This window comes from Melanotaenia boesemani, chromosome 1 (assembly GCF_017639745.1).
Source record: "Melanotaenia boesemani isolate fMelBoe1 chromosome 1, fMelBoe1.pri, whole genome shotgun sequence".
Lineage (NCBI taxonomy): Eukaryota > Metazoa > Chordata > Actinopteri > Atheriniformes > Melanotaeniidae > Melanotaenia > Melanotaenia boesemani.
This window is the reverse complement of record NC_055682.1, coordinates 4,187,206-4,211,433: the sequence shown is the minus strand read 5'-3', so window position 1 is coordinate 4,211,433 and position 24,228 is coordinate 4,187,206. Positions and strand designations below refer to the sequence as shown.

At 42.4% G+C, this 24,228-nt stretch overlaps 1 protein-coding gene across 1 annotated transcript in view; it reads left to right on the top strand.

The window, feature by feature from the left end:
* Nucleotides 1-22,029, top strand: part of LOC121637178 (USP6 N-terminal-like protein) — a 24,991-nt gene extending 2,962 nt beyond the window's left edge. Inside the window, exons 2-14 of the mRNA XM_041981177.1 lie at nucleotides 5,743-5,816; nucleotides 10,586-10,671; nucleotides 10,786-10,825; nucleotides 10,902-10,982; nucleotides 11,334-11,441; nucleotides 11,992-12,101; nucleotides 16,157-16,205; nucleotides 17,277-17,397; nucleotides 17,612-17,706; nucleotides 17,839-17,904; nucleotides 19,486-19,585; nucleotides 20,294-20,446; nucleotides 20,525-22,029. Of these exons, the coding sequence (XP_041837111.1) occupies nucleotides 5,751-5,816; nucleotides 10,586-10,671; nucleotides 10,786-10,825; nucleotides 10,902-10,982; nucleotides 11,334-11,441; nucleotides 11,992-12,101; nucleotides 16,157-16,205; nucleotides 17,277-17,397; nucleotides 17,612-17,706; nucleotides 17,839-17,904; nucleotides 19,486-19,585; nucleotides 20,294-20,446; nucleotides 20,525-21,171 (1,722 nt within the window). The 5' untranslated portion in view covers nucleotides 5,743-5,750 and the 3' untranslated portion in view covers nucleotides 21,172-22,029. The remainder of the gene's footprint in view (nucleotides 1-5,742; nucleotides 5,817-10,585; nucleotides 10,672-10,785; nucleotides 10,826-10,901; nucleotides 10,983-11,333; nucleotides 11,442-11,991; nucleotides 12,102-16,156; nucleotides 16,206-17,276; nucleotides 17,398-17,611; nucleotides 17,707-17,838; nucleotides 17,905-19,485; nucleotides 19,586-20,293; nucleotides 20,447-20,524) is intronic.
* Nucleotides 22,030-24,228: the final 2,199 nt, after the last annotated feature.

Here is a 24,228-nt window from a genome sequence, read left to right as displayed (position 1 = left end):
CCTGCCAGAGCTCCTCTGTGATGTACTACTCTGACCACATGCGGCTGCCGCCATATGCTTCGGATGACAGCTCATATTTAAAGCTTCTGTAAGCTTTCAACCTTCCTGCTTGAAGCTCAGCGGCGGTGGAACAGTTCTTACTCGATTTATAATGGATGAAATCTTTGCTGACAGCACAGAAACAGTTGTTGGATCAGAACACCTAATGCTAAAATATCCCAAGTATCTGTGTAACTGATCCAGATGTTTGAGGTGTTTAGTGACCTTAAGGAATTCTGATTCTGATATTTATTCAGATAGTATGTTTACAAGCATTTTAAAGAGGGAAACCTCGGAAATCCAGGAATATTTAGACCATTAAAACACAAATTTCCTTTTGTTTCAGAGAAGTAGAGAGAATAAATTAGTTTAATAATCTGTAAATTAAACATGATGGAAGAAAAACATCATGGATTCAGAAAAAGGAGGAACATTAATGCTTCATGAGCATTTGTAATGCAAGTTTCCAGGATTTAATTAGACTCAGTGTCTTGTTTTTCTTTCTCAAGAAGTCTGTTGTAACAGTATTTAGCAAGTACTGATAAAACCCAGGGGAGTGCCAGAGGCATGAAATACGGTATGCCACTAAAGTGTTTATTAAAATCACAAAGCAGTTTTTCCCCCACCATTATATCCGGGGGAAGTGCCCCACCCTCAAACCTCAACCTCTGCCCTCCCAGGAAGTTCAAGTTAATTTTATCCTCTCCTCTCTATGTTGAGAGAAGAGAGGTGGTTGAATGATGGCGGCGAGGTGGCCAAGAAACACCCACTATCGTCAACAATCAGTTGGAGTCATGTTAACAATTGGCTGCCGCCAACAATCAGCCACTATCACGTCAACAATTGCCTGCTATCGCGTCAACAATCGGCCGCAGTTGTCAACAATCGCTCGCTATTGTGTCAGCAACCGGCCGCCATCATGTCAACAATCACCTGCAATCACCTCAACAATCACCTGCACTCATCTCAACAATCGCCTGCAATCATCTCAACAATCGCCTGCAATCATCTCAACAATCGCCTGCAATCACCTCAACAATCGCCTGCAATCATCTCAACAATCGCCTGCAATCACCTCAACAATCGCCTGCAATCATCTCAACAATCGCCTGCAATCATCTCAACAATCGCCTGCAATCATCTCAACAATCGCCTGCAATCATCTCAACAATCGCGTGCAATCATCTCAACAATCGCCTGCAGTCGCGTCAGCAACCGCCCGCTATCGCGTCAGCAACCGGCCGCTATCATGTCAACAATCACCTGCAATCACCTCAACAATCGCCTGCAGTCGCGTCAGCAATCACCCGCTATTGCGTCAACAGTCAGCCACTATCTTGTCAACAATGGCCCGCTATTGAGTCAACAATCAGCTTTTATCGCGTCAGCAGTCGCCCGCTATCGCATCAACATTTAGCCACTATCATGTCAACAGTCGCCTGCTATTGTGTCAACAATTGCCTGCTATCGCGTCAACAGTCGCCCGCTATCACATCAACAATCGCCTGCTATTGTGTCAACAATTGCCCGCTATCGCGTCAGCAACCAGCCGCTATCACGTCAACAATCAGCCGCTATCACGTCAACAGTCGCCCGCTATCGCGTCAACAATCAGCCGCTATCACGTCAACAGTCGCCCGCTATCGCGTCAACAATCAGCCGCTATCACGTCAACAGTCACCCGCTATCACGTCAGCAGTCGCCCGCTATTGCGTCAACAGTCAGCCACTATCTTGTCAACAATCACCCGCTATCGCGTCAACAATCACCCGCTATTGCGTCAACAATCACCTGCTATTGCGTCAACAATCACCTGCTATTTCGTCAACAGTCAGCCACTATCTTGTCAACAATCACCCGCTATCGCGTCAACAATCACCCGCTATTGCGTCAACAATCACCTGCTATTGCGTCAACAATCACCTGCTATTTCGTCAACAGTCAGCCACTATCTTGTCAACAATCACCCGCTATCGCGTCAACAATCACCCGCTATTGCGTCAACAATCACCTGCTATTGCGTCAACAATCACCTGCTATTTCGTCAACAGTCAGCCACTATCTTGTCAACAATCACCCGCTATCGCGTCAACAATCACCCGCTATTGCGTCAACAATCACCTGCTATTGCGTCAACAATCACCTGCTATTTCGTCAACAGTCAGCCACTATCTTGTCAACAATCACCCGCTATCGCTTCAACAATCACCCGCTATTGCATCAACAATCAGCCAACAATCATAATGCACGTGGCGGTCTCCGTGTCTTTAAATATCACGTGTAACATACATGGGTTTCATGACTTTCTCACCACCTCGATCACCTCTTAATTAAAACTATTTGTTCAACTTCGCGCAGCAGAAATTTGGAAGTGATAACTTTCCGCTTCACGTTTTTCTGTGTTAACCACACACACCTCATATGGTCGACCAATCGCGAAATACTTCTCAGAGCCCCACGACAGGAAAGTTCAGCTTGGCTGACGCGTCAAGAACAAGCTGCAAGCTACCTACCATGTCTGTGACAACAAATCTCATTTTGTTATGCAGTCCTAGTTTGAAAGTTCCTGTGGCTTTCTTCTTGACACATCGTCCGAGCTGAACTTTCCTTGTACTTGTAGATGGCAGGTGCTAATTCTGACCCATGCTTCCCAGCATCTTAATTTTTTTTTATCTGCTGGCCAGGTCAGCTGGTTTAGCCGTTAAAATCGTGACTGGAGTTGGTTTAGATGGCCTCCTAAGCAGATCAGAATAAATTAAGTCAATCAATAATAGTTCTTTCCTTCAGCTTCTTCTGCTCCGCCTCGTTCTAAGACATTCTAGCTGAGTTTTAAAGATAATTTTTACTGATCGGGCAAGGAACAGCCTCTTTTGCCCTCTAGATGTAGTTATGTGCAGGCATGTGTGACATATGCATAGATTAGAAAAAGAGATGATTGTTCATTGCACATAAAAACACAGACAGTAACCCCTTCCCCATCGTGGATGAAGCTTCTCAGGAAGTATGAATTAACTGGGCAAAAATGAACTTTTTTCTTCTTCTTGGCCTCTAGAAAAAGAGCAAAGTTCTCCCTTCTTGCAGAGTATGTGACAAGCTTTCATCTAGTTACCGACCATTAAATCAGCAAAGAAATCACATAAAGTCTTCACAGGAGCTTCTGTACATGCTTTCTGCTGGGATGACTGCTGATCCAAATGTCTCTTTGTTTGGGAAAAACAGACTTTCACTGTATAATCCTTCTTACATAGACATTAGATATTCCTAATCCAGATGCTTTGCATGTTTTGTGGTTTGTGCCCAGATTACCACTCCATGTCCTGTCTTTGGTGTACAGCAGTTGTAGATTTAGTGGAATTAATACCCTCGCTGCTTTGTTGAGGGATGATGTGGCAGAAAGACTTCAGTTCCAGCTGGATTTTGTGGCACAGATACATGGTGTGATATAATAACTCACCACGTCATATAATCCCAGGTCCTGTTGTTTATTCTACTACACAGTGATAGATTGTTAAAACGCCTTGACACACTCCTAATTTCTTTCTGTGTTGCCAGGAAAACAGGAAATTGTTTCAGTGACTGAAACATGAATGGGCATGAAAATACTTTAATAATCCCCAAAGGGAAATTATTAAATATATACAAACATAAATGTAAAGAAGGAATATGATTCAGAACCAGAGTCGGTCCAGTCCTGAGAGCTTGAAGGTGAATATTTGGTCTGTTTGGCTTTATTCTTGGTCCTAGTCTGAACCCTCTTAGACAAACTTGTCATTTCTTTAAGTAGTCATCAGGAATAGTTCTCCAGGCTCCTTGAAGGACTTTCCAAAAGTCTTTTTTGTATATTTTCTTTTTTTGTTCTGTTCTCTGTCCAGATGATCCCCCACTGCTAATGAGGTCTGGGTTCTGGGGGAGGATCCCTCCATCAGTTAAGTTTTCACTGATTTTCAGTCCAGTTCTAGTGTCATGGGACATACCTTGGCCTTTTCTCCCTGTTTTCCCTTCCTTAAGAACGGCTTCTTGACAGCCACGTTTCCATGGAGACCATTTCTGATGAGGCTTCAGCCAACAGTAGATGGATCAGCTGAAGGTCCAGATGCATGTCTTAGGTCCTGGTTCAGGTCTTTGCTGGATTTGTTCCTATTTCTTCAGGACATCACTTTCAGATCCTGTTCATCTGCTGTAGATAGTTTTTTAGTCCCGACTCTTCTTCTTTTGTCTCTTTGTTCTGCCAGGTTTCAAGCGAAAAGCTCTTTGGGAATCACCTTGTTGCTGCTAAAATGCTGTTTTCTTTGCTGGTTTTCACAGATGAAACTAAAGAAATGGGAACAAATGATGTGTCTTTGTGACAAAGACATTTTTGCTTCCTTAAATACGTAAATAGCGACATTCGTTTCAAACGTTGTCATATGTCACCGTCCTCATTTCCATGCGTTACCATGGTTGATAAGTCAGTTCTTCCACTAGTGGGCAGCACTGAGTTCAGAGTTCACCCCCGCAAGCCGAAGTCAGTTTCAGACACGGTTCTGCGGCAGTAATGCATCGCTAGAAAGTTGTTTCCAAACGCCAAACACGCCCTAAACACTCGCATACAGTCTTTATTCAAAAGCTCACGCAATTTGTACATTTGTTGTCCTTGTCTTCATTCTTCTTCTGCCTTTGTCCTCTTTCCTGATCCTCTTCTTCTTCTATGGTTTGTTTCTTTTCTTGGTCGCATGTCAGCTATTCTGCTCATCGCTGCCCCGCAATTCCTGGTGGTGGTATTGCTCTGTCTTCTGTGTCAAGCAACAGATAGCTTTGTGAAAACGGACCATATTACACGCATATTACTGACGCAGAAGACGGAGCAATGCCAAAGCTGTCCGTCAGTCTGCATATCATATCTGCATATCGAGCATAAATGGGCCTTTAGGAGCCGTTCTTTTATCCCTGAAACAAATGATCGAAACCACTTACAGCAAAGTCTGGCTGCTTAGAAGTAAAATATAAAGAAATGGGTCATGGTCTGTATTTATTCTGTCCTTCAGTTATCGTCCTGCAACACCAGGTTTCTCTTTTTTATTGCCACATGTTATGCATCAAGTCATTAATCTCCTCCATTTAATTCCCCTTTGTTTCCTCAGATCCCCGTTATTCATCCTTTTTGCCTGGGTTTTGTTTTTGGTTTTTTGTTTGTTTTGTTTCAGATTTAGCTCTTTGTATTCCTTTTTTTGAAGTATCTTTTGTTGTTTTAAATAAAGTCTTTCGGCCTGATCTCAAACTTTCTGCTTTCCCTCATCTATGAATTGTGTCAAAATGAGGGGGAAACCAGAAATGTTACACTAGCTGATGTTAACAACCAGAAACAGAAGTCATCCACATCACTGTGATGCCACAGCATCTCAGGATATGATGTCATGGCCTGGGCAATCGCTGGATCATTGCCATGCCGACGGTGTGACCCACTGCTGTCAGTCTGATGCAGAAATCTGCACCAACAGCTGTGACATCACTTCTTCTTCTGCTACTGCTCCACTATTCCCAGAACTGTTGCTTTTCTTTGATGAAGTCATTACACATGAAGTATGCTTCAGCATCTCCAGCTCATCGTTGGTTTGGAGGCCAATCGTCGCCCACATCTATCAGCTGTGTTCTGCTTGTCTGAGTCATCTTCACTTGTTGTTGTTCTCCAGCTCACACAATCATCCTGCTCTCCTCTTTCTGCAGATATTGACATGAAGAAAGACATTGAGACTCTAATAGCAGAGGAACGGGCTGATATCATCCTGAAATATGCTACGGTGAGTCTGTGATTTGAGTTTTTGTCATATGCTGTTTCCAGAATTTCATGATGCCTTCTAGAAACTGTGAGTGTGTAAATGGTGTGTTTCTTGTGTAGGAGGAGAAGGTTTATTTTGTGGTTTAAAAAAAAGCCAGCAAACACTATGAGACGGACATGAGTATTAACTCAGATGTGTGTTTGTGAGTGTTGCATATCTGCATGTGTGGGAGGATGTGTGTGTGCTTTAATAGCATGTCGGTTAATGGCATGTCTGCTTCTGTGGTTTGATGTGATGGGAGAATAAACACGGCACATTTTTAACAACTGAAAATGAAACTAAGAGTAAAACCTGTGAGAAATGTTAACGGACTGAAATACCCTGATACCGACTGTGTTTAAAATAATTTTAAAGCTTGAAAATAAATAAATAATATACATACATACACACACACACACACACACACACACACACACACACACACATATATACATACATATATATATTTATCGATATATATGAATAAAGAAAGCATATTTACAGGTGCACCAGTAACACATAAAACATAGAAAACTTATTTATATATCTTTTTAACATTGACTTTATTTCTATAACTCATCATGTTAACTGCTTACACACAGTTTTCTTTTGACTTCTTCGTGCTGTTCATACCAAAGCTATAAAGAAAAAGCAGGATTTTACCAGGTTGGACCCCTTTTTCTTTAAGATCCGCTTTAATTCTTGGTGTGATAGATTCAACAAGGTGGTGGAAACCTTCCTCAGAGGTTTTCTCCATATTGACATGACAGCATCACACAGTTGCTGCAGGTTTGTCGGCTGCATCCATGATGAGAATCTCCCGTTCCACCACATCCCAAAGCTGCTCTACTGGACTGAGATCTGGTGGCTGTGGAGGCCGTTGGAGTCCAGTGAACTCATCGTCATGTTCTAGAAAGCAGGTGGAGATGATCTGAGCTTTGTGACATGGTGCATTATCCTGCTGGAAGTAGCATCAGAAGATGCTCCACTGTGGTCATAAAGGGATGGACATGGTCAGCAACAATACTCAGGTAGGCTGTGCTGGTTAAACCAGACCACGTTGGAACTAAGGAGCACAAAGTGGACCAAGTCCTGACGTCAACAGGAAATTCTGGTCCAGACAACTGCTGCTCACTGGATATTTTCTCTTCTTCAGACCATTCTCTGTAAACCCTGGAAATGGTTGTGGTTAAAATACTCCGACCAACAACCACGCCATGTTCAAAGTCACTTAAATCCCCCTTCTTCCTACTTCTGATGCTCAGTTTAAACTTCATCTTCACCATGTCTACATGACTAATTGCTGCCATTTGATTGGCTGATTAGATATTTGTGTTAATAAGAAATTAAACAGGTGATTAAGTGGCTGGTGAGTGTAAGAATATTCTCTGTTGGATGATAAAGTGTCATGTGGCTTTATTGAAATGGGCCAGGCCACCCGAGATTACTAATGATGTGTGAGGGTTTAAACTGGAGTTTGTGTTGTGATGAAGCCAGTAGCTCCTCACTTCAGTCATGCCCACTGAGAGATCCACAGTGTGTGCAAACATTCTCCATGTCCACAAACCTAATGTGAACTTGCTTTCCTAACTCTCCACCTCAGGCTCAGTAGAAGCTGCAGCAGGAGCTGTGAATGTGCTGATGCAGACTTGAACTGGTGCTGGTGGGTATGGTGGCAGTCAGAGGCTAAATTTAGCTCTGTAGCTCGAAGCAGAGAGGCCACGCTGCGGATGTGAAGAGCTTTGCTCTGCAGCCGTAGAAAGCAGAGCTCTGACACACTGTGCAACAATTGACTTGACACTGACCTCCAGGGACTGGCTGAGAGCCTGGTCATGTTGATGTCTGTGTGTGATAGCTGTCGTCTGGCTACATGTACCACTGGATGGTGAAGAGGAGCAGAGCTGGGAAACAATTCAACTTCCACAGCACAAGTGTGTTTTCTCAGGAGAACCAGGAGCCCACCAGGAAAACATGCAGGTTCACAGTTTGTTTGGTTTAAATATATGAAAGCTTTTGTTATGCATTTTGCACACGACTGCAGGATACTGGAAACTGCAACACTCATGTATGATTAATGACTAGAGTATATTTATTTTGGAAGGATTAAAGCTGTGTGATGCCCATTTAAATGATTAAACAAATAAGCATCATGTAGTAGTAATGATAAAATAATGCATCATCTTTTTTTGGTCAACATCATTCTGTTGGGTGCCAAAATATTTTCATACACCTGAAGCTGTTTGTTTTTGGGAGCAGTTTCCCTTCAGTATTTGCTCATTTTGCTGTGTGAACACATGCACCCCACTCAGAAGTAATAAACATTTTGAAAATTCAAGCAAAACTCTGAGTATCAAAGAAAATTTGTAGTTATTAGTTATTCATCTGAATTCTCCTGTAAGTACATCAAATTAAATTTACAACCCTGGTTCCAAAAGAAGTTGAGCAGAAGGCTGGAAATAATTGGTACAATTCTAAAACAAATGGAGGAGCATTTGACAATTAATTAGGTGACTGGGTGTAAAAGGAGCATTTCAGAGAGGCAGAGTCTCTCAGATGAAAAACTATGATTAAAATGGTATTTATTTTTCTTATCTAAAAAGACTTTGAAGATCCCACCATCTACAGTGTATAATATCGTGGCTGAGAATCTGGACGAATCTTTGAGCGCATGGAAAATTGGATGCTGGTGATCTTGGGACCCTCAGGCAGCACTGCATTAAAACCAGACATGATTTTCTACTGGAAATTACTGCATGAGCTCAGGAACAAGCATGGACAGTGTGTCCTGCAGACTAAAGAGGAGAGGGAGCATCCAGCTTGTTATCAGTGGACAGGTGAAAAGCTGCATCTCTGATGGGATGGGGCTGCATTAGTGCCTATGGCGTGGGCAGCTTCCACATCTGTGAAGCTCCATCAATGCTGAAAAGTACATGGAGGTTTTAGAGCAACATCTGCTCCCATCCAGACAACGTCTCTTTCAGGGAAGGCCTTGCAGATTTCAGCAAGACGATGCTGAACCACATCCTGCATCCATCACAGCAGCATGGCTTCACAGGAGAAAAGTCCGGCTGCTGAACTGGCCTGCCTGCAGTCCAGACCTTTCACCAGTACACAACATCTGGAGCACCATGGAAGCAGAAATCCAGCAACCAAGGTCCAGGACTGTAGAGCAGCTAGAATCCTGCATCAGACCAGAATGAGACAACATTCCTCTCCTAAAACTCCAGCAACTGGTCTCCTCACTTCCCAGACTTTTACAGACATAAAACTCAAAATGAGCTAATCTTTTCCATGAAATGGTAAAATGTCTCAGTTTTAACATCTGATTTGTTGTTTATGTTATTTTGGAAATAAAATATGGGTTAATGAGATTTGCAAATCATTGCATTTTGGTTTTATTTACATTTAACACAGCGTCTCAACTTTTATGGAATTGGTCTTGTACTGGGTTGTGGGGTACTAAACTGCCCCCTTCTCTACTTTCTTTTTTGGAATGTGCAGCAGAAATGCAAAATTTAAATGCATATTACCAAATTAAATAAAAGTGACAGAATAGAACAAGAAATATATATATATATATATATAAATATATATATAATATAGTCTAATATAGTATAATAAAAATACTAATAATTGTATTCCATCCTACCTAAACTTTTTTTCTGATTTGAATAATTTATTTCCTGAATTTTGGGCTCGGTTGTAGTTAAACTCTGTTTGAATACAGCCATCTCTCCTGGTTCTCAGGTTTTTATGTAACCTCCTTTATGTTCCTGCCACTCAGTGTGAAAGTATTTTTAGTGCTCTCACTTTCATGACGCTGACATCACTTGTGGTGCCTCCAGAGCTCAGAGTGCAAGACTCTGCCTCCGTTAAGCTGCACACTTTCTGTTTGCTCACTCATATCTTCCTCCTCCTCCTCGTCGCTCAGAGCAGGAGGCTTATTGGCTGCTTTCCAAACAAGTGGCCAACCACGCAGCAGCGCTGTAATTCACATAGAAGCCTCGCTTGTAGGATGTCTGAGGATTAGCTCTCTCCCTGTTATGTCAACACTGGGGCCAGATTGTTGCTTAGAAGGGTTATCAGCGATGAAAACATGACTTTTAAATCTTGTGCTGGTTAAAGTGGAGTCTGATGTGTGTTTGTGCAGATTTGTTGGCTGAGATTATTAATTTAGATTTTTGTGTTTAGTGCATGGTTTTCCTTCTTTGTGTTTCTGTGTTGCGATGTTTCCGTATTTCAGTAAATTTCAAACTCCAGCATCACCTAAATAATAGATTAAATTAAATAAATAAGAATATGAAAATAAATATAAAAGCAAACTGAATTTAATGTTGGCAACACTGATATATTGTTATGAAGCTTGAAGCATCGTATGTGCCCAATAATGGATAAAACACCTGGTCCATAAGCAGGAGACATTGATCTACAAGATGACACTGAAGCTAAAGGAGAAAATCTAATTCAAAACCCTAAATAGGTGCCAGAATCATTGTCAAACTTTCAGCTCAATTCCAGCTTTTGTTACAGTTTGAGTCATAATTGTTTCCAGATGGAATAAAACCTTTGACGCTTAACCCCTAACCCTAACCCATAAACCTTACTTAAAGGGGGTGGGATCTGGGAATTTTAGGCATTGGTTTATGTATGATTGATTGTTTACTATAACATAAAAACCTAATAAAACATTTTGGGAAAAAACAAAAAAAAGTTTTTTACGAGATTACAAATCCTGATTCTTTTGTTTCCAGGGAAGGCATGGTGGTGTGGAGATCAACCCCTGGGAGGATGCTGATTATAACATCTATAAAGCCATTGACCGCTTCGGCTTCATGCAGTAAGTTCATCCTGTCTCTGCACGCTTACCTCAGTCGTTTCCTGCAATTTGATGGTGCTAAACATCAAGTGGTCACTGTTGGTTTGTTTCTAATGGTTTATTTATATTATCCAGTGAAGATGAGCTGCCGGCCCCGACTGCACAGGAAGAGAAGGTAAGTGTGTGAAACCCTGGAAGTAAGCTAACATGACAGCTGCGTTTTTGTTCACCTGCTTCTCTCTGCTTCACAGCGGAAGCAGCTGGAGATTGAGAGAGCAGAAAAATGGCTGAAGATGGTGAAGAAGTGGGATAAATACAAGAACAGTGACAGGGTGAGTACTTTAAGGCTGAGAATGAGTTTAAAGCCGAGATCTTTGTGATTGGTGAGACTGTTACGATGTTGAGCCCAAACATGTTTCTGATGTACCCCCTGGAGTGTCTTCAAGTTCCCAAAGAGACACATGTACCCCCATTTGAGAAACAGGTTTTAGGTAAAAATTGAAAAACTCTTCCATTATAAGGGACTTTGTAAAGCACACACTTTACTTACGTGAAAAAGTTCTGCTTTGTTCTTGTGAATGGAGATGTGGGTGAACAGTAAGCGGTTAAACTTACAAATGAGTTACACTTTACAGCATCCGTTCGAGGGTTTTACTCACTCTGTGTTTACTCTCTGCTGTCAGATGGTGAAACGGGTCTACAAAGGGATTCCCCTGCAGCTCCGAGGCCGGGCCTGGGCGCTGATGCTGGACGTAGAGCGGACCAAGAGGGAGAATGAGGGCAAATATGAGGTATGAACTCCCAACGATACAGCTCTGTGAACATAATTACTCCAGTTAGAAAGAAAAAGGGTTTTCCCAGCAGGAAAGTACCCTTTGAGTGTTGCTTAGTAATTGTTATATATTTCCAGTGACTGCCTTTTGTCTACCAGTGATAAATCTGCTGGCAACTCCACTTTTACTTCAGGATTTCATGAGTTTCATCAAGTTACATGTTTACGAGGGATGCTATTCAGCCTCATAGTCACTCTGCCTTGCCATGTATCTGATTAGCCCGCCTGGCAGATGGACAGTTAAATCCCACATCTGAAGTGACACATATTTATCTGTAACACCCACCCAGATTAACCGAGTGTGCACTTTAACAGGGACAGCTGCTCTTTAAAGTAGGTTGGATTACACCAATGAGAGAAAAACCAGCAGATAGAAAATGTAATTTCAAACTGTCTTTGTGTTTTATGCACATTTTAGTTTTTTTTTTATTCTCATTGCAATTAAATACATTTACAGTACTTGTAACTTTCCCTACAGTCCTCTCACTTTGCTTCTGTTTTCTCCTAAGAAAATGAAGGAACAGGCCAGACTCTGCTCATCAGAGATCAAACAGATCGACCTGGACATCAACAGGACTTTCAGAAACCACGTCATGTTCATGGATCGCTTTGGAGTCAAGTGAGTTTTACAGTGTCCTGTCAGTGTTAGTTCTCATCTGTATAAACGGCTCGGCTTTGCTTCAAATTACTGAGAAATGAGTATTTTTGCCGAGTATTAAACAAACAGTGAGCTTGGATTCGTCCTCTTCCTGGCTTACACAGCAGCAGTCAAACATTTGGATGCTTTTCATGTATAACCTCAGTTCCATAAAAGTTTGGTCCCTTTGTAAAATGTAAATAAAAACAAAATGCAATGATTTATAAATCTCATACACCCATATTTTATTCCCAGTAGAACATAAACAAATCAGATGTTTAAACTATGACATTTCACCATTTGATGGAAGCTCATTTTGAATTTTATGTCTGGAAATGTCTGGGAAGTGAGAAGACCAGTTGCTGGAGACTACCTGCATCTAGCCTTGTCCCAAGCGCACAGACGTCTCAGAGTGCTGAGACGCTGCAGAATGTTTCAGTGTTCTGAAAAATGAAGCTTTTATATGATCAGAGACCAAGATGGTTCTCTTCAGCTGGTCTGTCTGGGTTCTGCTGTTTCTCTGCTTATTTAGCCTGTTTTTCTTTTATTTCTTACTTTTCTTTGTTCTCCAGTTTTTCTCCGTTTACTTTTTTCTGTTCTTGGTTTGTTTTTTATTTATTGTGCAATGTGATTTACACGTTTAACTCTGTTTTTTCATTTTGTTTTCCTCTTTGTTCAGTTTTGTCTTCACACCCTCCAAATTCTTTGTTTTTTTCTCTTCTTTTTCTTACTATCCTTTGAATCGTGTCTTGTGTGTTTAAACTTTGTTTTCAGAATAGTTTGGAAAGTTTCTAAGAAGCAATAAAACTTAAATAAGTTATTACTTAATTCTTCTGAAACATCATTTAACAGACACATGTCCAGAGGAAATCAATCTTGGTGTTTTCACTCATTACAGAGGCAAAGACAGAAAAGTTCACAGAAGATTCTCAAACTATTAGATGAACTGGTGAGGGTGTTAGTATTGGGTATAATAGCAGCCTTTACCAAAGATTTAGTCTTTATAACAAGGATGGGTCATTTTTCACCACTTTGGTCAAAACTACATCAGAGAATGACCAATAAGTTCAACATTTTTTTCTCAATGACAAATTATAAAGAACTTCAGTGTTTGCAGCTCTCTAGTAAATCTGGAGATGGATGAAATCATTTCCCAACTGTGCACAATTTCCCAATTGGGATTAATAAAATAAAAAAAAAAATTTCTGAAAACAATAGAGTTGGTCAGTCAAGATGATAAAAGTTTTATTTTTGTTATTTCTTTATTTGGGACAGTACAGGATAATGAACATCAGTCCCGAAAAAGCATGATATAAAGATGCTGGATTATAGAAGAAAAAGCTCATTTCCATCTGTGGTTCCAAGGCAGGTAACAAGAATAAAAACACCAAAAGATTAAACATCCATCCATCCATCCATCCATTTTCTGCCGCTTATCCGGAGTCAGGTCGCATGGGCAGCTGCCTAAGCAGGGAAACCCAGACTTCCCTCTCCCCGGCCACATTCACCAGCTCACCCGGAGGGATCCTGCGGTATTCCCAGGCCAGCCGAGAGATGTAGTCCGTCCAGCGTGTCCTAGGTCTTCCCCGGGGCCTCTTTCCGGATGGAACGTGCACGGAACACCTCACCAGGGAGGCGTCCAGGAGGCATCCTAACCAGATACCCGAGCCACCTCATCTGGCTCCTCTCGATGTGGAGGAGCAGCAGCTCTACTCTGAGCCCCTCCTGGATCACCGAGCTTCTCACCCTATCTCTAAGGGAGAGCCCGGCCACCCTCATTTCAGCCTCTTGTATTCGCGATCTCTTTCTTTCGGTCACTACCCACAGCTCATGACCAAAGGTGAAGGTAGGAACGTAGATCGACCGGTAAATCGAGAGCTTTGCCTTTTGGCTCAGCTCCCTCTTCACCACAAACCGACCAATGCAGAGTCTGCATCACTGCAGACGCGGCACTGATCCGCCTGTCGATCTCCCGCTCCATCCTTCCGTCACTCATGAACAACACCTCGAGACATGTAAACTCCTCCACTTGGGGCAGGACCCTATTGCAGACCAGGAGAGAGCACTCCACCCTTTTCCGGCTGAGGACCATGGTCTCAGACTTGGAGGTGCTGATTCTCATCCCAGCCGCTTCACACTCGGCTGCGAGTTGCTCCAGTGAGAGCTGAAGATCACGGCCCGATGAAGCCAACAGAACCACATTATCCGCAAAGATCAGAGACCCAATCCTGAGGCCACCGAACCGGATCCCCTCGACACCTCGGCTGCGCCTAGAATTTCTGTCCATAAAGGTTATGAACAGAATCGGTGACAAAGGGCAGCCTTGGCGGAGTCCAACCCGCACTGGAAACGATTCTGATTTACTGCCGGCAATGCGGACCAAGCTCTGACACCGGTCATACAGGGACCGGACAGTAGAGCCGGTCCACTGTTCCACGACCGGTACGAAAACCACACTGCTCCTCCTCAATCCGAGGTTCGAATATCCGACGGACCCTCCTCTCAAGCAACCCTGAATAGACCTTACCAGGGAGGCTGAGGAGTGTGATCCCCCTGTAGTTGGAGCACACCCTCCAGTCCCCCTTTTTGAAGAGGGGGACCACCACCCCAGTCTGCCAGTCAAGGGGAACTGTCCCCGATGTCCACGCGATGCTGCAGAGGCGTGCCAACCAAGACATCCCTACAGCATCCAGAGCCTTAAGGAACTCTGGTCGGACCTCATCCACCCCCGGGGCCTTGCTATCGAGGAGCTTTTTAACCACCTCAGCGACCTCAGCCCCAGAGATAGGAGAGCCGTCGAGGTCAGCAGCCCCCCCCATCCCCACTATACATAGTGTTGACGGAGCACCGCTTTCCCCTACTGATGGTGGACCGCCAGATGGTGGACCAGAATCTCCTCGAAGCCGTCTGGAAGTCATTCTCCATGGCCTCTCCAAACTCCTCCCATGCCCGTGTTTTTGCCTTAGCGACCGCCGAAGCTGCGCTCTGCTTCGCCTGCCAATACCCATCAGCTGCCTCTGGAGTCCCACAGGCCAAAAAGGCCCGATAGGACTCCTTTTTCAGCTTGACGGCATCTCTCACTGCCGGTGTCCACCAACGAGTTTGGGGGTTACCGCCACGACAGGCACCGACGACCTTATGGCCTATCTAGCCGGAACCGCTCAACCTCACCCACCAGCTCAGGCTCCTTCCCCGCCAGAGAGGTGACATTCCACGTCCCTAGAGCTAGTTTTTGCAGAAGAGGATCAGACCGCCAGGGTCCCCGCCTCTGGCAGCCGCCCAGCTCACAATGCACCCGACCCCTATGGCCCCTCCTGTGGTGAGCCCACAGGAGGAGAGGCCCATGTCACCCTTTCGGGCTGAGCCCGACCGGGCCCCATGGGCAATGGCCCGGCCACCAGGCGCTCGCCTCCGTGCCCCACCTCCAGGCCTGGCTCCAGAGGGGGCCCCCGGTGACCCACGTCCCGGCAAGGGAAACCTTGGTCCTTGTTTTTTCATCATCATAGGGGTGATTTGAGCCGCACTTCGTCTGGTCCCTCCCCTAGACACCTGTTTGCCATGGGTGACCCTACCAGGGGCATGAGCCCCCGACAACATGGCCGCTAGGATCGTCAGGACACACAAACTCCTCCACCACGATAAGGTGGCGGCTCAGGGAGGAGATTTAAAAAAAAAAAAAAAAAAATTAAACAATAAAATATAAATAAACTTGCAACAGGAATTACAGCACCCCGGACAGGTGGCCAGTCTATCACAGTTAATGACGGATTTGAGGCTTTTTGTATATTTCTGTATTTTGTGAGATTCTCTGCAGTCTGATTTTGTTTTTTGTGTCTGCTGATAGTTTATCTGTTATGTGGCGGGAAAACAGCTTTGTTCCAACAGTCTGACCTGAGTATTATCAATTTATTTAAATTGTTTATGTATATTTAACCAGGAAAAAAACTGTTTAGATTTAAAATCACATGATTCTTAAAACTGAACGTGAGAAAGTTACATTGTGTTTTCTTGTGTCCTTTCTTGCCTCCTCTCCTCAGGCAGCAGTCTCTTTTCCACGTCCTCTCTGCATATTCGGTCTACAACACAGTAAGTAGCTATTTTTCTGCCAAAACATAAAACCTGGAAATATCCACTTAAATCAGTTTCATGAATAAAAATCTTCATTTTAAAGTTTTTTCCTGAGGAGACACCCACAACATGATGCATTTTTTTATTCTTTGCTGTTACTGCGTGTTTACGCATGTCATGAAACAGGGGTATGATGGACGTAACAAAAGAATGAGAATTGTGGACAGATGTAAAACCAGGAAATAACAGAATTTATTGATACAAGTGGGAATGAGGATAAATTCAAAGACAACTGGTGGTGAATCAAGTGCTGGTGTTGGTGAAGCTGCTTAAATCAAGAAATCAATATAAGAACTATTTTCTAAAGTTAACTCAAAACAAGCCAGTAAAAACAAAGCTGATAATAACCAAAACAAAGTGAACAGAAACTGGCCAAGTAATCTATATAGTAACAAAAGGTGAAACAGCTGCAATACCTAAAATTTAACCAAAAGAATTATTATGAACCACTCCAAACCTAACTAGCCCGACACATTCTAATTTTACCACTAAACAAAATATAACTAAGGGAGAAGCCAAAAGGGCTTTAAGACTTATCACACAAAAGAAAAACAAGACTATCCGTCAATAAACCACAAAAGGAGAACACAAAAAAACCAAACAGTTTTAACACTGTGGGAAATCTACACTAAACTAAGTTCTTCTAATTACAAAACCACCAAGCAAAGCACATGCTTATAGCCAAAGCTCTCAGACCAAGGGCAGACTGCAGCTGCAGATGGCTTTTATTTCCTCATCAGGTGGCTGTAGGGATGATGATTGGCCTGGCAATTATCCAATCAGCTTGATGAAGGCAGAGGTGTGGTATATGGAGCCAATCCTCAGTAGGCAGGAAGTAAGGTGTGTAGAGCATGACCAGTCTCAGATGAGTGACGACACAGGCATTTCCATGCAAAATGAGGGTAATTAGTGAAATGACAGGCAGCTGTCACAATATTGTTAAAAAAAAAAAAATTTGGGGACAAAGGTAATGTCTGAGAGCAGTGGTGGAAATGTCCTGATGTGATGTTTGCTTGATGTCTGCTGCAGGAAGTGAGCTACTGCCAGGGCATGAGTCAGATCGCTGCCCTGCTGCTCATGTACATGAACGAGGAAGACGCCTTCTGGGCCCTGTCACAGCTGCTGACCAATCAGAAACACGGCATGCACGGTGAGACGTCACACACATCTCATCTGAGCACAAAAAGCATTGGTGCTTTCTGCATGTTTTCAGGATGAAGACATTTTCCTGCAGAGTTCGTGCAGATTCTTATTCTCTCTGCAGGACGATGCGACAGTTTACAGGCTGCTTGCTGAACATGAATCAGTGTTGTACTCAGTGGAATTAAAAAGTCTGTTTGCTCTTTTTTCCTCTTCTTTTTAAGGCTTCTTTGTGCCCGGGTTTCCCAAACTTCATAGATTCCAGGCACATCATGATCAGATAATTTCCAAACTCATCCCCAAGCTGAAGAAGCATCTGGTGAGATCACAGTTACACAAGGGTTGCATAAGAGAAAAAGAAGCGACGCCGCTGCAGCGTGACACTCTGTGATGACATTTAAGCTGTTTGCTGCCCTGCACATATTTACCCGTTGTCTCTCTCCCTCTGCAGGACAGAGAGCAGATGTCTGCAGGGATTTACTGCACCAAGTGGTTCATGCAGTGTTTCATTGACAGGGTGAGGAGCCAGTTTACGTCAGCTCCCTTTTAAGTTGGTAACAGAATTACATTACAGTTAAATAGCAGCTGGTTAGGACACATTTGACGTGTTGATAAGAAAGCTCAGCTTAAATCGCATTACCTGACTGGTTGGCATCAGAGAGAGATCTCTGCCTGCATGGCTTGCATTAAAATTCAAATCTTGACTATTTTCAGACAAAGCTTGAAGGGTTTCCTGGGATAACTGTTTTTACTTTATAAGAATTTAAATAAAACCTAAAAAAAAAAAAAAATTCCTCCAGTTTTTTTAAGCCTTTCCCTGACTAACTTTACTGAAAACTCAAGAAAACTTAAAACAGCAAACATTGGGAATGGCGTGTAAAAGCAGCCTGAAACGTCGATCCAAGGCAGGATGGATCCGTGCTTTCATGATGCTTCCAATTCTGACCCTAAACAGAGAAATGGAGACTCATCAGAGATCAAGTTTAGAGTAAAATAATTGAAATAGTTTCAAATGAAAACATTTATCAAACATATTGTATAGACCTTCATTTTATTTGTTTTTATTTATTTATTCCAGTTCAGAAACTATAATTATCCATATCAGATTAAATTATATAAAATATATTAAACATAATTTCTTACATTAGCTGTAAATAATGTAATAATACAGATAAGTTTTTATCCAGACACCAGGGGGCGCTGCAGGAAATGGCTTAAACCTGATAAAAAGAAAAAGAGAGATCCTTTTTAAAAGCTCATCAGGATTTATTGAGTTTGTTTAATATAAAAAGCTCCAAGTTTCTGACGTCCTGCATTGAATTTTCATTGTTTTGCAGATAGCTGATAATAACAGAAAAATAACCTTTAGGTTAACTGATAATGAAAATACTTTTCGGTGCATTATTAATTCTTAATTACCTCTTATACCAGCTTCACATTATTTATTCCTGCAGTGAACAAGCACAGAAACCCTGATGATAGACACATTTATCCAAACATCATCTCAGAAAAATCGTTTCCAGTTTAGAAAACAAAGGAAAAAGTTTGGGTACAAAGTAGTTTGGAGAACCAGTGATACTGATTTGCAGGATGAAGAGCACCACCTACAGAAAGCCATCCTTTATCTGACATAATCTCTGGGAATAAAAACCTAAAATCTAAACAAACCCACACCATGGCTTTCCCCAGAATGACACACACTAAAAGGAAACTGGCAGGTTGCCTTTTTACACAGAATTTTACATGATTTCAGCTAAAAGAATTAGAAAAAAGAGAACTCCTGGTGAAATTTGAGCCCTGGGACATTGTATTAGAGGAGAGCATTAAGAGTTGACAGGCTAAACTGTTATTAGCCTCCTCCGTGCCCACAATCCTGCGGTGGAGGTCTGGCAGATTTCAGCCTCTGTCAGCACTTCCCCGTCCTGCTGAGTCGCTGGGCTAAGAGGGGCCTCTGGGCTTCTGAGGTCTGGGAGAGAACCAGACAAACTTCCTGACTCCGGCCAACACGAGAGTTGCAGAAATGTGAAACCGCTGGCATAAACAGTTTGGACTGAATCGCAACGATGCAGTGACTCTGTTATTGTTTGTGATCCTGCAGACGCCGTTCACCCTGACCCTTCGCCTCTGGGACATTTTCATCCTGGAGGGAGAGAAGCTCCTCACCGCCATGTCTTACACCATCCTGAAGATACACAAGAGTAACTAATTATTATTCACTCAGACTGACAGTTTTGCAGCACGGACACCCTACATTAGCTTAAGATGCTACCGTATGGAGCTACAATAGGGACACAAGTTTTATAACTTCTATCTTCACATTTTTAACCGTAACAAGTACAGCTACAAATCAAATCTACAAATGTGAGTTACTTATGTAAGTCTGAAAACACAAGTACATTTTAAAAGCTGAAAATAAATGTAAATCCATAAACAGACTTTACGTCATGTGGAAAATCATCATATCTCCCTTAAGGTGAGTCAGTTTATGGAAACACAAAGATTTCTCTCCAGAGATGGAAAATCATGTCTGTACTATTAGCAACCTCAGCTAAGGGTCCCTAAATGTTTTTTTTATAAATCGAAAGACTTATAGGGAGCCATGGTAACACTGGCCTTGGTCTGCCCTCTGTGATTGGTTAGGGATTAGAAAAATCTGATTGGCTCTTGAGTAGACGTGTAAAATGTGGGACAAATGTTTTGTCGTTGCATTTTCAGACTTGCAGGATTAATTCAAACTTGTCTTTTTGATTTGTACCTGTACTTGTTAAAGTTTCAAATATGGAGATAGAAGTAACAGAACTTGTCCCTGTCCTAGCTCCATACGACTGAAATGTGGAAATTCTGATGGCTCTTTGTGGGTTTAACTTCTAAATCTTTTTCTGTTTCTGGGGGGATGATTTTTGCAGAGCATCTCCTAAAGATGTCCCTGGAAGAGCTGAGGGAGTTCCTGCAGGAGCAGATCTCTCAGACTTTCTTCCACAGCGATGACGTGATCATCGAGCAGCTGCAGGCCTCCATGACTGAGCTACGAAAAATGAAGCTGGACCTCCCTCCTCCCGGTACACACTCACCCTTTTTACTTGAAGTCTGAGGGTTACAAATGTCTTTGAAAGCAAAGTCTTCTGTCTTTGTTTCAGGAAAGCCGGAGGAGCTGCCTCGAAAGCCACTGGGCCAAGAGCTGCCTGTGCTGCTGAGTCCAGTCCAGACCTCCAGAGGAAGATTGTCCTCAGCCAGCAGCTTCTCTAGAGCCGGCCTGAGCCTCCACATTATCTCCCACCAGTCAGATTCCATATCCCCAGACCAGAGCCCCTCCAAGGACCCTAGAGACCTTGACACAGAGGAAGCACAGGAGGCCCCACTACCTTCTCCAGATCCCATTATCGTCCACAGCCACATCCCGCTCACCCCTGATGGTTCCCCACTGACGGGGCCTCCACCGTACCAGCCCCCAGGGAGCCCAGCAATGCTCACAGCTGGCCATCTATCACTGCTGCCGGACCAGGAGACGGATACAGTTCAGTCCGACACAGCTGATGACTCCTCTGTAGCCTCTCACATGGCTGACAGCACGGCCCAATCCTCCTGCAAAGTCCCGCGGACTCTTTCAGCGCCCATCACCCAGACAGCAGCGCTGGCTTTGGGGCTGGCTCAGTCTGAGAGTCTGTCAGCTTCAGAGGGGGCTGAGGACCGGTACCTGGTCCAGCTGCTGGAGCAGGCCTCGGCTCTGTCCAGCAGGAACCAGAACTGGACCGCAGGATCGGAGGAAACTCCAGACGGTTCATGAAAATAGTTCCACAATGCTCATCAGTTTATATTTTAAGCTTCTGCGTTTTAAAAAGGCCAAGTTTCAGTTTCAGTCATGTTTGCAGCAATAACTGCTTAAAGATTTGTTCTCACCTTCAGGACTAGTGCTGATATTGATGATTTTAGAGGTTACTGTCCAACTCTGAAAATTTTTATGCAAAACCCTTTTAGAACATCAAGGGAACATGTGTTAATCTCACTGAGGAAACTTTTCCCTCCAGCAGAGCAGAAAAAGTCCACCTTTCCCACCTCATTAGAGCTTAAAAACTTCAAGTATGATATTTAATGATTCTGTCTTTTTTTATTATTAATTTATATGAAAAAACAAGATGATGGAAACATGCCAGTTAGCAAGAAGCCTTTGACGCTCAAAGAACAAATGTGCTGTTAGAATAAGAAAGCAGGAAACGATAAAACCAGGTTTAACTGCTCTGAATATTCCACATATCCACCAATCAGCCACAATATTATGATCACCCAGCTTATAAAGAGCAGATCCCCATTTTTTCTGCCATTCTATCTTAATCAGGCACAGACATTTAGTTTTTGTCTAAGCAAACACATCTCAAGAGTAAATGAGTAAAGGTTTTTAACCCTTACCAAAACATGGAATTCAAGAAATCTCTGAGGTTATAAAGACAGTTGTTACCTCTACTCTAGAAAGTGTTCATGTTCAGGCAGAAACCTGTCAGAGTAGTTGTATAACATCATCTGCAGCACTGAGGGAGCATCTTCAGGTAACCCTGATGATGTCATAGTGATGTCATCAGATATAAATGTCTGGAGTTAGGACAGGGAGGTTCTGTAACTTGTGTCTCCCGTTTTGTAAGCGTAACAAGTACAGGTACAAATCAAACCTACAAGTACAGATTAAATCCTGAGAGTCAGAAAATACAAGTCGATTTCACAAGTACAAAACATTAGTCCAGCGTTTTACACGTCTGCTCAAGAACCAATCCGATTTCTCTAATCCCTAACCTGAGCGAGGAAGGTGGAGGTCCTCTGTTTCCACATGGTTTGGAAAGTACCGCTACGACCATCTGAACAAGGCCAGCGTGATCGTCATCCATCCAGATATCGAAGATTTTGAGACCAGAGTTGGTATCGATTGATACCAGTGTGATAACATTGATATATTAATGTAAGGCTTGAAAGCTATCAGAATCGTCTTTAATAAGGAGGATAAAGTGGTTTTTGGTGGATTTGGTTCACCACTGACAAAGGCACGTACACAACTAAAATCAGCTTCTCTTGTTGAGATAATGCCAAATTCAGATTTTTATGATGTAATTACTTTGTTGTTCATGCATTAAAAAATTATTAATTCCACAGATCAGTCACTTTTTATTAATAGGTTCATTTTGACAGGCCAATTAAAAAGTAACGGTATCGATGATAGTACCGTTAGTTTATTTTATTTATTTATTTTATTTAGTTTATTTACTCTTTACTTTATTTACCAATCCATACCAAATCTTGCAGTATTGCCCACCTCTGATCGTCATAGAGCTCAACATTTAAGAACCTTTAGCTGAGTTAGCTAAAAGTAGAGACATGATTTTCCATCTCCACAGAAAAACCTTGGCATTTCCGTAAACCGACTCAGCTGTGGGGAACTGTGAAAGTTGCGCTGGCCTTGCTCAGATGGTCATAGCGCTGCTTTTTCACAAAATGTAAAGTTTGGTTGTGGATGTAGAGGACCTCCACCCTCCTCTCTCTGTAAATGTTAGAAATCTTGCTGAATTCGTCCATACTTGTAAATTTGATTTGTACCTGAACTTGTTACAGTTTTAAAAATGGAGATGCATCCCTATCTTAGCTCAATAAAAATGATAATAAATATAAGTGTTGGGTATTAAAACCAGGAAGGAAGATGTGATCACTGGAAGTGTAGGATCACACACCAACTTCATTTAGATGGCTTATCCCCTAAACTTTAGTCAGCAGGTTGTTGCCATCATAAAACCCTGAAGGATGCAGAACAGATCAAATAAAGTTTCCATCACTGCCTGATCATCCTCTGCTCTGATCAACACACCGAACTCTGGACCCTTCTACATCCACACAGTCTCCGGGTTACATTTTACAAACCTTGGAGGTCCTTTTAAATGAACACAAGTCTCAGAGGTGTCGCCCTTTACAACAAAATGAACATTTTTGTAGTTTTATAATGTTTTGTCAGATAGAATGTTCTGCTCGCTCAGCCTTTGTAAAATGTTTGCTAGCAGAGTCACACTTTTATTTTTTGTACCAATGTCTTGATGCCTTTTTTGGATCGGCTTCAGTTCCTCCGTTATTGACGTTGAACCTTCGGTACTCGGACTCTACTTGAGGATAAGAACTGTGAGGTGTTGGACTGAACCTGAAATCTCTGACATGGTGAGCTGGCTCACTGTCTGATTGTACACATTGAGCTCATTTTACAGATGTTTTTCTAGCTCAGTAATTTATTGTTAGAAAAGGCATTCAGGTCACACCTACTCTCGTGCTCATTACTTCCTCCTTGAAAAGGGAAAATATTCATTTTTTTCTTGCATAAAAGAAACTGGATGAGTTTATTTTGTGTTAGATTTGTATAGTATTGTAGATCTGTAGGTAAACAGAACTGAGACAAGTCTGAATGTAGAATTTGTTCTGCTTTGTGCGTAGAAATAAGGAAACGCTGACATCTTGTGGTTGGTTTAGGTTACAACGTCTTGATGTAGACTAGCCAAGACAAGTAGAAACGTTTTAGAAAAGTTTTTAACTTTTTCCAAGTAAGCCAATAAAAAAACTGTCAGATCTCACAAATATTGGAATTTGATAGCATTACTTTGAAAATGTGAACAGGTTAAATTATATTTGGCTTTATTTAAGTGCTAAAACTATATTTTGTGTCAAAGTTGCTACAGTACAATATAGTTCTTTAGATATAGTTCTTTGTTAAGGAGAAGTTTGAAGAACCCTGGAGCTGAAACAATACAACTTTTATCTCCCTTTACCTTCTGTTTGTCCTGTTTTCAAATTTACATAGTGCAGCAACAATATGTCGGGTGAT